We start from the raw sequence: 13,383 nt of genomic DNA, 5'->3' as shown, positions 1-13,383 counted from the left end.
GGCCACAAAACATTTAACATGACATAATACAGGAAAGTAATACATTATAGTCTCGCCAATAGTATGCATTGTTTGAAGCTCAATTTTAAATCTCCCTACCATCTTATCTAAGCCAATATGACACCGATGTCAATTTGATTGGAGGTACACAACACACTCCCCACCTCTCGTCATGATCCGTCCGGCCGTTACCGAGAACCACTATACAATTTTTGGGGACAGGGTTGGTAGCATTTTTTACTCAAATTCTAGACTAGATAAACTGACCATCGAACTTAGATCCAAATTAATACATTTGCAGGTGCAACAGTTTTTATTAAATTCATAAATTTAATGCTCTCATGTGCACATTTATGCCCAAAAAAAACAACCGTGGGCTACCTTTTTGTAGCATTTCTAACAAACCTAACATCTTTTCAGCCGAATCTCAGAGTTCTAAAACCGAGTGCAACTCGGTTGCAGCGCAACAGTAGGTGCTAGCTAGTAACTAGCCCAGTTTACACCAGTTGAATGAGAAGCAGAACGAAGTTAGCTAGCTAGTAGGAGCTAGCTAGTAACTAGCCCAGCCTACACCAGTTGAATGAGAATCAGAACGAAGTTAGCTAGCTAGTAGAAGGCTAGCAGCTGTAGCTAGCTACAGCTTACACCAGTTGAATGAGAAGCAGAATGGAAGTTAGCTAGCTAGCTAGGTATATTTTGCTATGGAAGGTTTTTTATATGGCTGAAGTCATCTGTGTACAGCGCTGACCTGGAATCAGAACTTAAACAAATACAGTGTCGTGAAAAATACTCCCTTCATGATTTTGTCTATTTTTGCATATTTTTAATACTGAATATTATCAGACCTTCAACCAAAGCCTAATATTAAATAAAGGGAACCTGAGTGAATAAATAACGACAATTACATACTTATTTCATTTATTTAATTAACAAAGTTATGCAACACCCAATTCCCCTGTGTGAAAAAGTAATTGCCCCGTTACACTCAATAACTGGTTGTGCCACCTTTACCTGCGATGACTGAAGCAGTGTTTGGTTTTCACCAAGCATAATGTGACCCATTTCATCCCAAAAAAGTTATACTTTTGACCCATCTAGCCATAGAGCATTCTTCCAAGAGTCTTGATGATCATCCAGGTGTTTCCAGATGCTTTTTCACAAACTTGAGTGAACTTTTTGGACGAGATGGGTCCCATTATGTCTGCAGAAAACCAAACATTGCATTCCACAGTAAGAACCTCATACCCAACGGTCAAGCATGGTAGTGGTGGTGGTAATGTGATAGTTTGGGAATGCTTTGCTGCCTCAGGACCTGAACGACTTGCCTTAATAGAAGGAACCATGAATTCTGCTCTGTGTCAGAGAATTCTACAGGAGAATGTCAGACCCTCTGTCTGTGAGCTGAAGCTGAAGTGTAGCTGAGTCATGGAGCAAGACATTGATCTCTTAAAAGAGACTTTGGGTTCGTTGGGCATCGTTGAGTGGCAAAGGACAGGGGGGGTGACATGTAATTGTACTAGCACGTATTACTACTACGAAGGAGAGAACAGTGGAGAGACCACATCTCAAACTCTCACGGAAGACATCATTACCCCCATCCATCAGATACATGGCATCCCTACAGTACAAATACATGTGATAAGTTGCACATGTTGTAAATTATTTTTTTCTCCTTTTCAGGCGCCGCTTTCTGACATTTGTGAAGTAAAATTTAAATTAAAAAAACGTGTCAAGCTGTCCCACGTCGAGCTGACAAACGACTTACGTTTATTCATATAAACACCATCCACCACACACTATCAGTAGCACTTATGTGTGTTCTGTTCCAAATCTGTGAGTACTCCCATCTGTTTTCATATTTATACTGCCATTTATAAAATGTGGGAATGTGTGCTCTTTTACTGAAGTTGGAAATCTGTGTACATCATTACTAAGAACATTTGTGGCTGAAAGATTCAAGAGTACCTATCCAATGTCAGATTCGTATCTATTCTTAAAAGTGTAATTTTGCCTAATGTGTTTTTTGTTTTCTTCTTTCTTTCAAATTTTTATTTTACCCACCTTTTTCTCCCCAATTTCGTGGTATCCAATTGTTAGTAGCTACTATCGTGTCTCATCGCTACAACTCCCGGCTTGGGAGAGACGAAGGTCGAAAGTCATGCGTCCTCCAACCAAACCGCACTGCTTCTTAACACAGCACGCATCCAACCCGGATGCCAGCCGCACCAGTGTATTGGAGGAAACACTGTGCACCTGGCAACCTTGGTTAGCGTGCACTGCGCCCGGCCCGCCAAAGGAGTTGCTGGTGCGCGATGAGACAAGGATATCCCTACCGGCCAAACCCTCCCTATCCCGGACGATGCTAGGCCAATTGTGCGTCACCCCACGGACCTCCTGATCGTGGCCGGTTGCGACAGAGCCTGGGCGCGAACCCAGAGTCTCTGGTGGCACAGCCCTTAACCACTGCGCCACCCGGGAGGACTTTGTGTTTCTTAGTAGTTTGTTATTTGTCACAGTGTTTGTATCAGGAGTTACCAAAATTGCTATTGACCAGCCACAGGGTTATGAAGGCCTTTTTGTTCAAGCCCAGTGCTACCACACCTGATTCTACCACTCAGCTGTTCATCGAGACCTCAGCTGTTCATCGAGACCTCAGCTGTTCATCGAGACCTCAGCTGTTCATCGAGACCTCAGCTGTTCATCGAGACCTTGATAGTAAAACTGGGCTTGAACAAGAAAACCTGCATAACCTTTAGGGTCGGGAATTGCCAGGGACCTCACGATACGATATGTATTGCGATTCTCATGATTCTATATGTATTGTGATTCTCATGATCCTATATGTATTGTGATTCTCATGATTCTATATGTATTGTGATTCTCATGATTCTATATGTATTGCGAATCGATACTGTGGTTTTATTTCGATTCGATGTTCCAATTTGAGTTAGTTAACGACACCGGAGGGGATGGCTGCCGTTTTACGGACTCCTAACCAACTGTGCGATTTTGTTCATTTTTTCGCATTGTTTGTAACTTATTTTGTACATAATGTTGCTGCTACCGTCTCTTATGACCGAAAAGAGCTTCTGGATATCAGGACAACCATTAGTCACCTAGAACTGGATGAAGATTTGTTTTCTTGAATGCGAAGGATATACTGCTTCCCAGAGACTAGGACCAAATCCCTCTCATACGCGTAAAGAAAACACGAAGATATCGGGGTCAGAGGTCGGAGTGCCTTGTGAGAATTTGACGGCAAGTGGCTAAACCGCCACTAACATCTGTCCTATTGGCCAACGTGCAATCACTGGAGAATAAACTGGATGATCTATGATCAAGACTATCCTACCAACGGGACATTCAAAACTGTAATATCTTATGTTTCACTGAGTCATGGCTGAACGATGACACGGATATTATAGAGTTGGCTGGGTTTTTCATGCATCGGCAGGACAGAGCAGCTACGTCTGTTAAGACGAGGGGCAGGGGTGTATGTCTATTTATCAATTATCAGCTTTTGTGTGATGTCTAATGTTAAGGTATTGCTCTCCTGAGGTAGAGTATCTCATGATAAGCTCATCTGTATTATTCGTAGCTGTCTATTTACCACCACAAAACGATGCTGGCACTAGGACTGCATTCAACCAGCTGTATAAGGCCATAAGCAAACAGGAAAATGCTCATCCAGAAGTGGTGCTCCTAGTGGCCGGGGACTTTAATGCAGGCAAACCTAAATCCGTTTTACGTCATTTCTACCAGCATGTCACATGTGCAACCAGAGGGAAAAAAACTATACACCACCTTTACTCCACACACAGAGATGCATACAAAGTTCTCCCTCGCCCTCCATTTGGCAAATCTGTCCATAATTCTATCCTCCTGATTCCTGTTTATAAGCAAAAACTAAAGCCGGAAGTACCAGTGACTCGCTCAATACGAAAGTGGTCAGATAACGTGATTGCTGCGCTACAGGACTGTTGTGCTAGCACAGGCTGGAATATGTTCCAGGAGTAATCCAATGGCATTGAGGAGAATACCACCTCAGTCACCGGCTTCATCAATAAGTGCATCAACGACTTCGTCCCCACAGTGACCGTATGTAGATATCGCAACCAGAAGCCATGGGTTACAGGCAACATCCTCACCGAACTAAAAGGTTGAAGCTGCCACTTTCAAGGATCGGGACACTAATGCTTAGAAGAAATCCTGCAATGCCCTCAGACGAACAGGCAAAGTGTCAATACAGGACTAAGATTGAATCCTACAACACTGGCTGTGACACTTGTTGAATGTGCCAGGGCTTGCAAACTATTACGGACGACAAAGAGCTACTCAGTGACGCGAGCCTACTAGGCAAGCTAGATGCCTTTTATGCTCGCTTCGAGGCAAGCAACACTGAAGTATGCATGAGACCACCAGCTGTTCCGGACGACTGTGTGATCACTCTCTCTGTAGTTGTTGTGAGCAAGACCTTTAAACAGGTCAACATTCACAAGGCCAGACTGATTAATGGGACGTATACTCGGACCAACTGGCAAGTGTCTTCACTGACATTTTCAACCTCTCCCTGGCCGAGTTTGTAAAAGCTACATGTTTCAAACAGACCACCATAATCCCTGTGCCCAAGATAGAGAAAGTAAGCTGCCTAAATGACTACCGCCTCATAGCACTCAGGTCGGGAGCCATGAAGTGCTTTGAAAGGCTGGTCATGGTTCACATCAACACCATCATCCCAGAAATCCTAAACCAACTCCAATTCGCATACCACCCCAACAGATCCAGATGACATAATCTCAATACCACTCCACACTTACCTTTTCCACCTAGACAAAAGGAACACCTATGTGAGAATGCTGTTCATTGACTACAGCTCAGCATTCAACGCCATAGTGCCCACAAAGCTCATCACTAAGCTAAGGAACCTGGGACTAAACACCTCCCTCTGCAACTGGATCCTGGTCTTCCTGACAGGCCGCCCCCAGGTGGTAAGTGTAGTTAACAACATATCTTCCACGCTGATCCTCAACACAGGGGCCCCTCAGGGGTGTGTACTTAGTCCCCTCCTTTACTCCCTGTTCACCCACGACTGCATGGCCAAACATGACTCCAACACCATCATTAAGTTTGCTGATGACACAACAGCTTTAGGCTTGATTACAGACAACAATGAGACAGTCTACAGAGAGGAGGTCAGAGACCTGGCAGTGTGGTGCCAGGACAACAACCTCTCCCTCAATGTGAGCAAGACAAACAATCTGATTGTGGACTACAGGAAAAGAAGGGCTGAACAGGCCCCAATTAACTTTGACATCCTGACCGGTTGCATCACCACCTGTTATGGAAACTGCTGTAACAGTAAGGCGCTACAGAGGGTAGTGCGTACGACCCAGTACATCACTGGGGCCAAGCTTCCTGCCATCCAGGACCTATATACTCGGCGGTGTCAGAGGAAGACCCAAAATATTGTCAGAGACTCCAGTCACCCAAGTCATAGACTGTACTCTCTGCTACCGCACAGCAAGCGGTACCGGAGCGCCAAGTCTAGGACCAAAAGGCTCCTTAACAGCTTCTACTCCCAAGCCATAAGACTGACGAACAATTAATCAAATGGCCACCCGGACTATTTACATTGACCTCCCCCCCGCGCGCTTTGTTTTTACACTGCTGCTACTCACTGTTTATTATCAATGCATTGTCACTTTACCCCCTACCGAAATGTACAAATGACCTCGACTAACCTGTACCCCTGCACATTGACTCGGTACCGGCACCCCCTGTTATATAGTATATATTTATTGTGTTACTTCTTATTACATTTTTTTAAATTTTAGTTAGTAAATATTTTATTAACTCTATTTGTTGAACTGCATTGTTGGTTAAGGGCTTGTAAGTAAGCATTACACGGTAAGGTCTACACTTGCTGTATTCAGTGCATGTGACAAATACAATTTGATTTGATGTCTGCTGCAGAGGGACAAGAGATGAGAGCAATGAGAAAACCAGATTTGTCATGGAATTAAAGTGCTTGAAACCAATTTGGCTCCCTTTAAAAAAAAAATTAAAAAAGATGGAGAACAAAGCTACAGTATGAAGGACAAATACTGGAGTTTTGGTGCAGGTACATTCAACTAGCGCAAAAAAATTATACGATACAATATATATATATATATATATCATCAAAAATAATATCCCAATATGTGTCCATCAATTTTTTTGCCCATCTATAATAACCATGTAGCTTTTTCAAGAGCAATTGTGGCCATCCTTGAATTGTATGTACAAAGTTGACTATATCTGATAAAGTAAGTTTGATTGTAAAATGTCTATTTTGTAATAACTCACTATTGTTTACAGGTAACGTAGTACTAGACCTTCTGTAGACTTTAAAGTACATATTTATGTAAATAATTAACGGCTACATAGTAACTATTGTGTTTGTTTTCCATGAGCTTTCTCTCTCCATGAGCTTTCTCCCTCCATGAGCTTTCTCTCTTCATGAGCTTTCTCTCTTCATGAGCTTTCTCTCTCCATGTTCCAGTGCAGAATACCTGCTGTTAACTTTTAAATGATTGGAATGAATTATCCAAAGAGAGTATAAAGATTTTCCTTTATTGGCTTAAATTAATTTCAGTGGGTTTTTTTCGCTTCCCTCTGGAAAATCAGCTGTTAATGTTAAATAAATACTAACAACTGCATTATTTCTGTTGCCATTTTGTTATTTTTGTGTACTTTTTACTTGACTTGTATTGCTGTGTTATGATGTATTATAATGTTGTGTAATAATGTTATGTTTTACACCTTCTGGTGTAAAAACCAAGGAAAAAGGACAAACAAAAAACAACATTAAGTGCAGAGGAACAGATATATATATATACACTGTATATGAGTGGCTGTGTTGAACACACCACCTCCTGTTATTATGTTCGGAACCTACTGACCAAAACAGGAAATATATTTATTTTTCAATTACAGTACATGTATTGCAGGCACCACAGTACTACGAGATAAAAACAGCTCACTCAATCAAGCCTGATGGTGTTGTAAGTATAAAAACTAAGCTTGCTTTTCATATAATGTTTTTAAAACGCTTGAAAGGGTATTGGAATGGGGTAATGTCTTAGTGTGGGTTGGGAAGAACGAAATACGTTACTTTATGTGATACAAATCAGGAGCACCTCCTCTAAGAGGATGAATGAGGCTGTTTGAGAAGGTTTTGAATCCTAAGCAACTTGCCTACACATTGGTTTTAGTACAATAGACCAACATAGCTACTGTAGTAGGTCAAAGCTGTGTGCTGGAAAACCTTGGTAGAGCATGGGTGAAGTACGCATCGTGGTGCTCATGTGAATTTAATTTCTTTTTCAGCTTCAGACCAATCCTTCCATCTCACTTAAAATGTGTTTTCTTGTTTTAAAGGTATTTACTGTAGACCAGAACAAAAGTAATGCATTATTTAGGGAATAGTTGGGTGCCATTTGGGACAAAGAACTGAAAAATGTCAGAGACTCTCAGAAAACACATGTTGGGGGGGTCCTAGAACACTGGAATAGAGACTCCAGATTACATATTGCCCCTAGAGGCAGGGGTCCTTCTATCCGCTCTCCCCAGGTCGACCACTTTCCTAGCTACCAAAAAAAGTACAATCAGCCTGGTCTCAATGGTGTGCAAATGCCTGTAGACTGCGTTCAATAGTGACAAAAGCCTGGAGCAATCTCAGGGACTCTTGGCAGAAAATGGAAAAAAGTGACCAATACACAGAATCAATTTTCAACAGAGCCTCCCTCTCCCTCGCTAGAGTTTCTAAGACGGAGATGAAGGACAAGTCAATTTTGACTATACACACAAGGTATAATTCCCAAATGGCACCCTATTCCCTATGGGCCCTCATCAAAAGTAGTTCACTATATTAGGAATCGTGTGCCATTTGGGACTCAGAGAAGAGGATTTGAAGGGAATAAGTGGACACACAGAGCATACCAAATATGAAGAAGAATATAAAAATAATGTATAATAATTGATTGGACACATACTAGCTGACTGGCATCCTCCAATCGAGGTGCTTAAAAAAAAAACTTTTTCTCCACACATCAAGAGGTACAACATGAATTTGTGTCAAGAGATTTTGTCAATCCAACATGTACATTTGATTAGAGAGCGAATCTTTCCAGTTTAAATTCTCCAACCTAGGTCCTAGGGGAGAGGCGACATGAGGGTTGGGTGCCCATTCATACGCCGATCTTGGATCAGGGGTTTGGTTTCTCCTTGTTTGTTATTTGGATAAGATAAATGTACGAGTTCTGTATTATTTTGATTAAATTACTTATTTTGATAAGATGTAACAGTGAGATGTATTTTAGAAGGTTAATGTCAGCTCTCTGTTAAGTAGCTAGTTCGATGTAAACAGTGTTTTGAGAGACCGTTTTATAGCCTAGTTTTTCTTATTTTCGTAGATCCAACTATATATTTGGTATTTTTGGGGGTATTTTATTAGGATCCCCATTAGCTGTTTCAAAAGCAGCAGCTACTCTTCCTGGGGGTCCACACAAAATATGTAACATAATACAGAACATTAATAGACTAGAACAGCCCAAGGACCGAACTACATACTGTACCTTTCATATCCAATTCTACTGCGTATCACCACCATGCTGTTACTAAAACAACTGTCTTCACCTGAAAGACTGTTGTCCGGCGCCTTCTGCCATCTCCCTTTGCGTTGTTGTATGTCTTTAAAAAAAAAATTTAAAAGCCAATCAGACTAGGACAAGACAGTGTTGCCATGACAACAGAATTTTGACTGTCGATACCGATACCAAATTTAGTATCACGAGACCATCACGATACTCGATACGAAAATGATACGAAAACATTACCACCGCAACAAACAAGAAAAAGAAGGCATATTAGCCAAAGTCGCAGAATGGCGCTCGATCCAGACAGATGAACTCAGCTATTTTCTCTATTCAATCGTTGGGCATCTTTTGAGTTCAATATCTTTATATTAGAATTGTTTTACGTCAACATTTTTTCAGAGGCAGCCATGTATGCATAAATTAATCAATTATATATCCATACGATCAAATTTGACTTTATTTTTTACCAATCAATCTATATAAACAACACAATGGTAATAATTGATTTGAATGGTAAATCTCGATTGATAAACTGGGTACATCAAGACTTAGCCTAGGTCTACTCCAAACACAGGTGAAGGAATATTCAATAGGATTCTGTGAGCTGATTTCACGGAGCTACAGATGACAAACAATATGTTTCTCTCGTACATTTGGGACTTATTTTATTGTACTGATCAACAACATTTGCATTGAAGTAGCTTATTTGATAAAAGTCTGCCATCATTCTAGAGGCAAGGGGCGGGCCCCACCGGAGCCCAGAATTCACACACATAGTCTGGTCGCTGAGGTAATAGTTCCTCTTTGGGAGAGACGTGAGAGCGAGACCGAGTGAACATAGTTTTGATGGCAATCTGCTTTTACATTAGCATAATTTGCGTGATGGTTTGCATATTATCACAAACAAAATACTAGGAGTAATGAACTGATGATAAGGGAGGACAATGGCTGCGCTGATAAACAGACTGCTGCTACTCTCTGTTGTTATCATCTATTCATAGTAACTTTAATAACTCTACCTACATGTACATATTACATCAACTAAGCGGTGCACCCCTGTGTATAGTCTCGCTATTGTTATTTTCCTGCTGCTCTTTAATTACTTGTTACTTTTATTTCTTATTCTTATTGATTATTTTTTTTTTAACTGCATTGTTGGTTTGGGGCTCGTAAGTAAGTATTTCACTGTAAGGTCTACTACACCTGTTGTATTCAGCATTTCACTGTAAGGTGAAACTACACCTGTTGTATTCGGGGGCATGTGATCCAGGTCTAGAGAGCGTTCATGGAACGTCTGGGGGTATCGGTCAGCCTCACCTCAGGTTTTCACCCGAGGGTAACGGGCAGGTGGAGAAAGTGAACCAGGATGTGGGTAGGTTTCTGCGGTCATATTGCCAGGACCAGCCAGGGGAGTGGGCGAAGTATATCCCCTGGGCAGAGATGGCCCAAAACTCACTCCGCCACTCCTCCACTAACCTCTCTCCTTTCCAGTGTGTACTGGGGTTTCAGCCTGTTCTGGCACCGTGGCATCAGAGCCAGATCGAAGCCCCTGCGGTGGACAAATGGTTCAAGCGCTCAGAGGAGACCTGGGACGCCGCCCATGTGCACCTACAACGGGTCGTGAGGCGGCAAAAAGAGAGCGCCGACCGCCACCGCAGCGAGGCCCCGGTGTTTCCACCAGGGGACCGGGTCTGGCTCTCGACCCGAAACCTGCCCCTCCGCCTGCCCTGCCGGAAGCTGGGTCTACGGTTTGTGGGCCCATTCAAAGTCCTGAGGAGATTGAACGAGGTATGCTACAGGTTACAGCTTCCCCCAGATTATCGTATTAATCCCTCGTTCCATGTGTCTCTCCTCAGGCCGGTGGTGGCTGGTCCACTCCAGGAAGCTGAGGTGCGGGAGGTTCCTCCGCCCCCTCTGGACATCGAGGGGGCCCCGGCATATGCTGTTCGAGCCATCCTGGACTTGAGGCGTCGGGCGAGGGGCCTTCAGTATCTCGTGGAGTGGGAGGGGTACGGTCTGGAGACAAGATGCTGGGTGCCGGTGGAGGATGTCCTGGACCCTTCGTTGCTGCGGGATTTCCACCGTCTCCTCCGGGTCTTCCCCGAGGTCGGTGTCGGCGAGCGGCTCTGTCACAACTTCCGCCGAAGGTGGTCCCTCTCCTTGTTCGGGCGGCGTTCAGCGGGCGACATCACCGCCTTTCTAGCCACCGCCGATCCACTTTTCATTTTCCATTTGTTCTGTCTTATCACACCTGGTTTCACTCAACTATTTACTTGTTTATTATTTAACCCTCTGTTCCCCATGTTGTTTTCGTGAGTGATTGTTTATAGTAATTCGGTCCATGTTTGTGGGCTATCATTGTTGCCTTGTATATTTGTATTTTCTTGAGTAAAGTACTTTAATTCCTCATATCTGCTGTGCTGCGCCTGACTCCCTACACCAGCTACACATAGGACCGCTACAATGGCCCTAGTACAGACGAGTTCCCAGAAACTGCAGGAGGTAGGCTATACAACAGCATCTTCCAATGGAAGTTAACAATGGTTGAGTGTTAGAATCACTCACTCACTCAGCCTCTTGTGTATTGATGATGTTGACACTGTGTTACGAATACATGCCCCAGACACATCCAAGGCACTCTGGATAAATCATCTACCTAGCCTATTCTGATTAAATAACCTTTTCTGCAGGTTTCTTCATGGTTCTATATAAAGTCGTGTTCTCAGAACATTAAGAAAACATTCCATAAAAACCACAGTAAAACATGGGTAATGTTCAAAGAATGTTCTAAGAATGTTATTTAAAAACATAAACATTCTGTTCTCAGTATCAACAAAACTCTGTCCTCTATCATGCCAAGTGTGATCAGGTGTGTTGGCCGCGCTCACTAATTGATCACACCTGATCTAAATGAGTGCTTGTTTCCTTTGAAATGGGGTCTGTTTCAATAGACGAAAATTAACAGCTTTGTATGAGTTCAAAAAACAAGGGGTGCTTGCTCCATCCTGGTGGCGCAGTGGACTAATTCCATGGATAGGAAACAGAAGATCACAGGTTTGAATCTCACTGACTGCCATAATAAAGAAAAGTGTTTGCATGATTAATGCCTAAGCAAATTAATTTCCAAAGGTCCTGTCTGTGTTTGGAGTTCAGAACAGATAACCCAAACTAAGCTAGCAGTGTTATTAAAAGTCTTATTGATGCTTGTTCTCAGAATGTTATGTAATTACCTTTCAAATAACCTAATTTCCATTCTCTGAACGTTAATAAAACCTCCCAGGAAAACTTTCAGGGAACCATAGTAAAACGTTCTTAGGACCTCCCCGCAACCATAATAAAAGTTTCTCAGAACCATAGTAAAACATTCTCAGAACCTCCCTGGAACCATTGTAAAAGGTTCTCAGAACCTCCCTCCATCCTAAATATATAAGTTCCCAAAACAGGCAAAATGTTCACTTCCGTTCTCAGAATGTTTAAAAAAACGTTCCGTTTTACCTGTCAGTAAACTTGTGGTTTCATTCCCAGAACGAATGGGAAACCAAAAACGTACATTCCCACTACTTCCAAGCAACCAAATGTGCTAGCTGGGTTTTATTTCCTAAAATCCTATGAATGAATCACGCATTTTTGGATTAATGATAATGACAACAAAAATTGGCGTTTACACAGGTCCCACTGGACGCACACTGGTTGAATTAGCATTTTTTTTTGAGGAGGGGAGGTTGATGGTCGAGGCAAACAACCCCCACCTCACCCTCCATCCTAACCGACACACGCAACATTCGTGCTTAAATCATCAGTCTTTCAGTAGTGGCAGTCTAGAACACACATACATCCATGGCGTTAAAAAACAGAAATATTGTAGCCTGCACGTTTCTATTTATTTGTAATATGTCCTCACAGCTTCTGCAATATGTTGAAAAGACCAATAAACTAAAAGCCTACGCTAAAGGTGAAGCATCCTAAAAAAAAGTCTACAACCTTCAATTTAAATTGTCATAATCTATGTTTACTTGTCATTGTTATTCACCGGAAGTAAATGTTGCAAATTAGGACAATTCATGAATCACACAATGGATAATTTAGCTTATTTTTCATGTTCAGAAAAGCTTCGGTTCGTTCACCAAAACCATCAAAGTTGTCACAAATAGGGTAGGCAGAATAGAGAATGTGAAAATGAACTTTAGTAATAATACTTACAGGTCGCAACGTGCAGACTAGAGTGAAAACCAAGACACCTTTGGAAACATCCATAACGCTGGTCGATAAAGAAACGATTTGTCTTCTTTTTTTAATATCCAAGATAGATAATAAAACTGTACAAGCTGTTGAACACGAACATTCACTATAATTTCGAATAAAGAAACTCTGTGATAAGTTATTGTAGCCACCTCGGATCGTTAGTATGAGCGTGCGTATTGCGCTGTGATCAAATCTTCAACTCTCACGGTGGACACACTTTTGAACCACTTCTCCACTGAGGAACAAGGACAGCGAAGTCAGAAGGGAACCGCACCCTGTCGGTGCGCCTCGGAACTTCCCTCGTTTATAAATTATGTTCTGGGTTCTTCCACCTGGAGGAGGAAGGCAACAATTTCCCTGTCATCTATATTCATCATAAAATACATCGTTGAAAAACTGAGAACAACTCAAATTATAAAGTTGCATACGTCATAAAGCGGTTGTAGCTCAATTGTGATTTGACAAGACTACAATTATGCCGAATCAGATATGACATTGTGTTGCC

The 13,383-nt window shown here is 42.2% G+C and overlaps 1 protein-coding gene across 2 annotated transcripts in view; it reads right to left on the bottom strand.

The window, feature by feature from the left end:
• Positions 1 to 13,111, bottom strand: part of LOC139386849 (vasoactive intestinal polypeptide receptor-like) — a 107,839-nt gene extending 94,728 nt beyond the window's left edge. For both annotated transcript variants that reach the window (XR_011629103.1, XM_071132704.1), the window contains exon 1: positions 12,837 to 13,111. Coding sequence is in view for 1 of the 2 variants with exons in the window: in XM_071132704.1 (XP_070988805.1) it covers positions 12,837 to 12,890 (54 nt within the window). In the remaining variant the exon portion in view is untranslated. The remainder of the gene's footprint in view (positions 1 to 12,836) is intronic.
• Positions 13,112 to 13,383: the final 272 nt, after the last annotated feature.

The sequence above is a fragment of the Oncorhynchus clarkii genome, chromosome 28 (genome assembly GCF_045791955.1).
Source record: "Oncorhynchus clarkii lewisi isolate Uvic-CL-2024 chromosome 28, UVic_Ocla_1.0, whole genome shotgun sequence".
NCBI classification, from domain to species: domain Eukaryota; kingdom Metazoa; phylum Chordata; class Actinopteri; order Salmoniformes; family Salmonidae; genus Oncorhynchus; species Oncorhynchus clarkii.
This window is presented reverse-complemented; position numbering and strand designations above follow the sequence as displayed.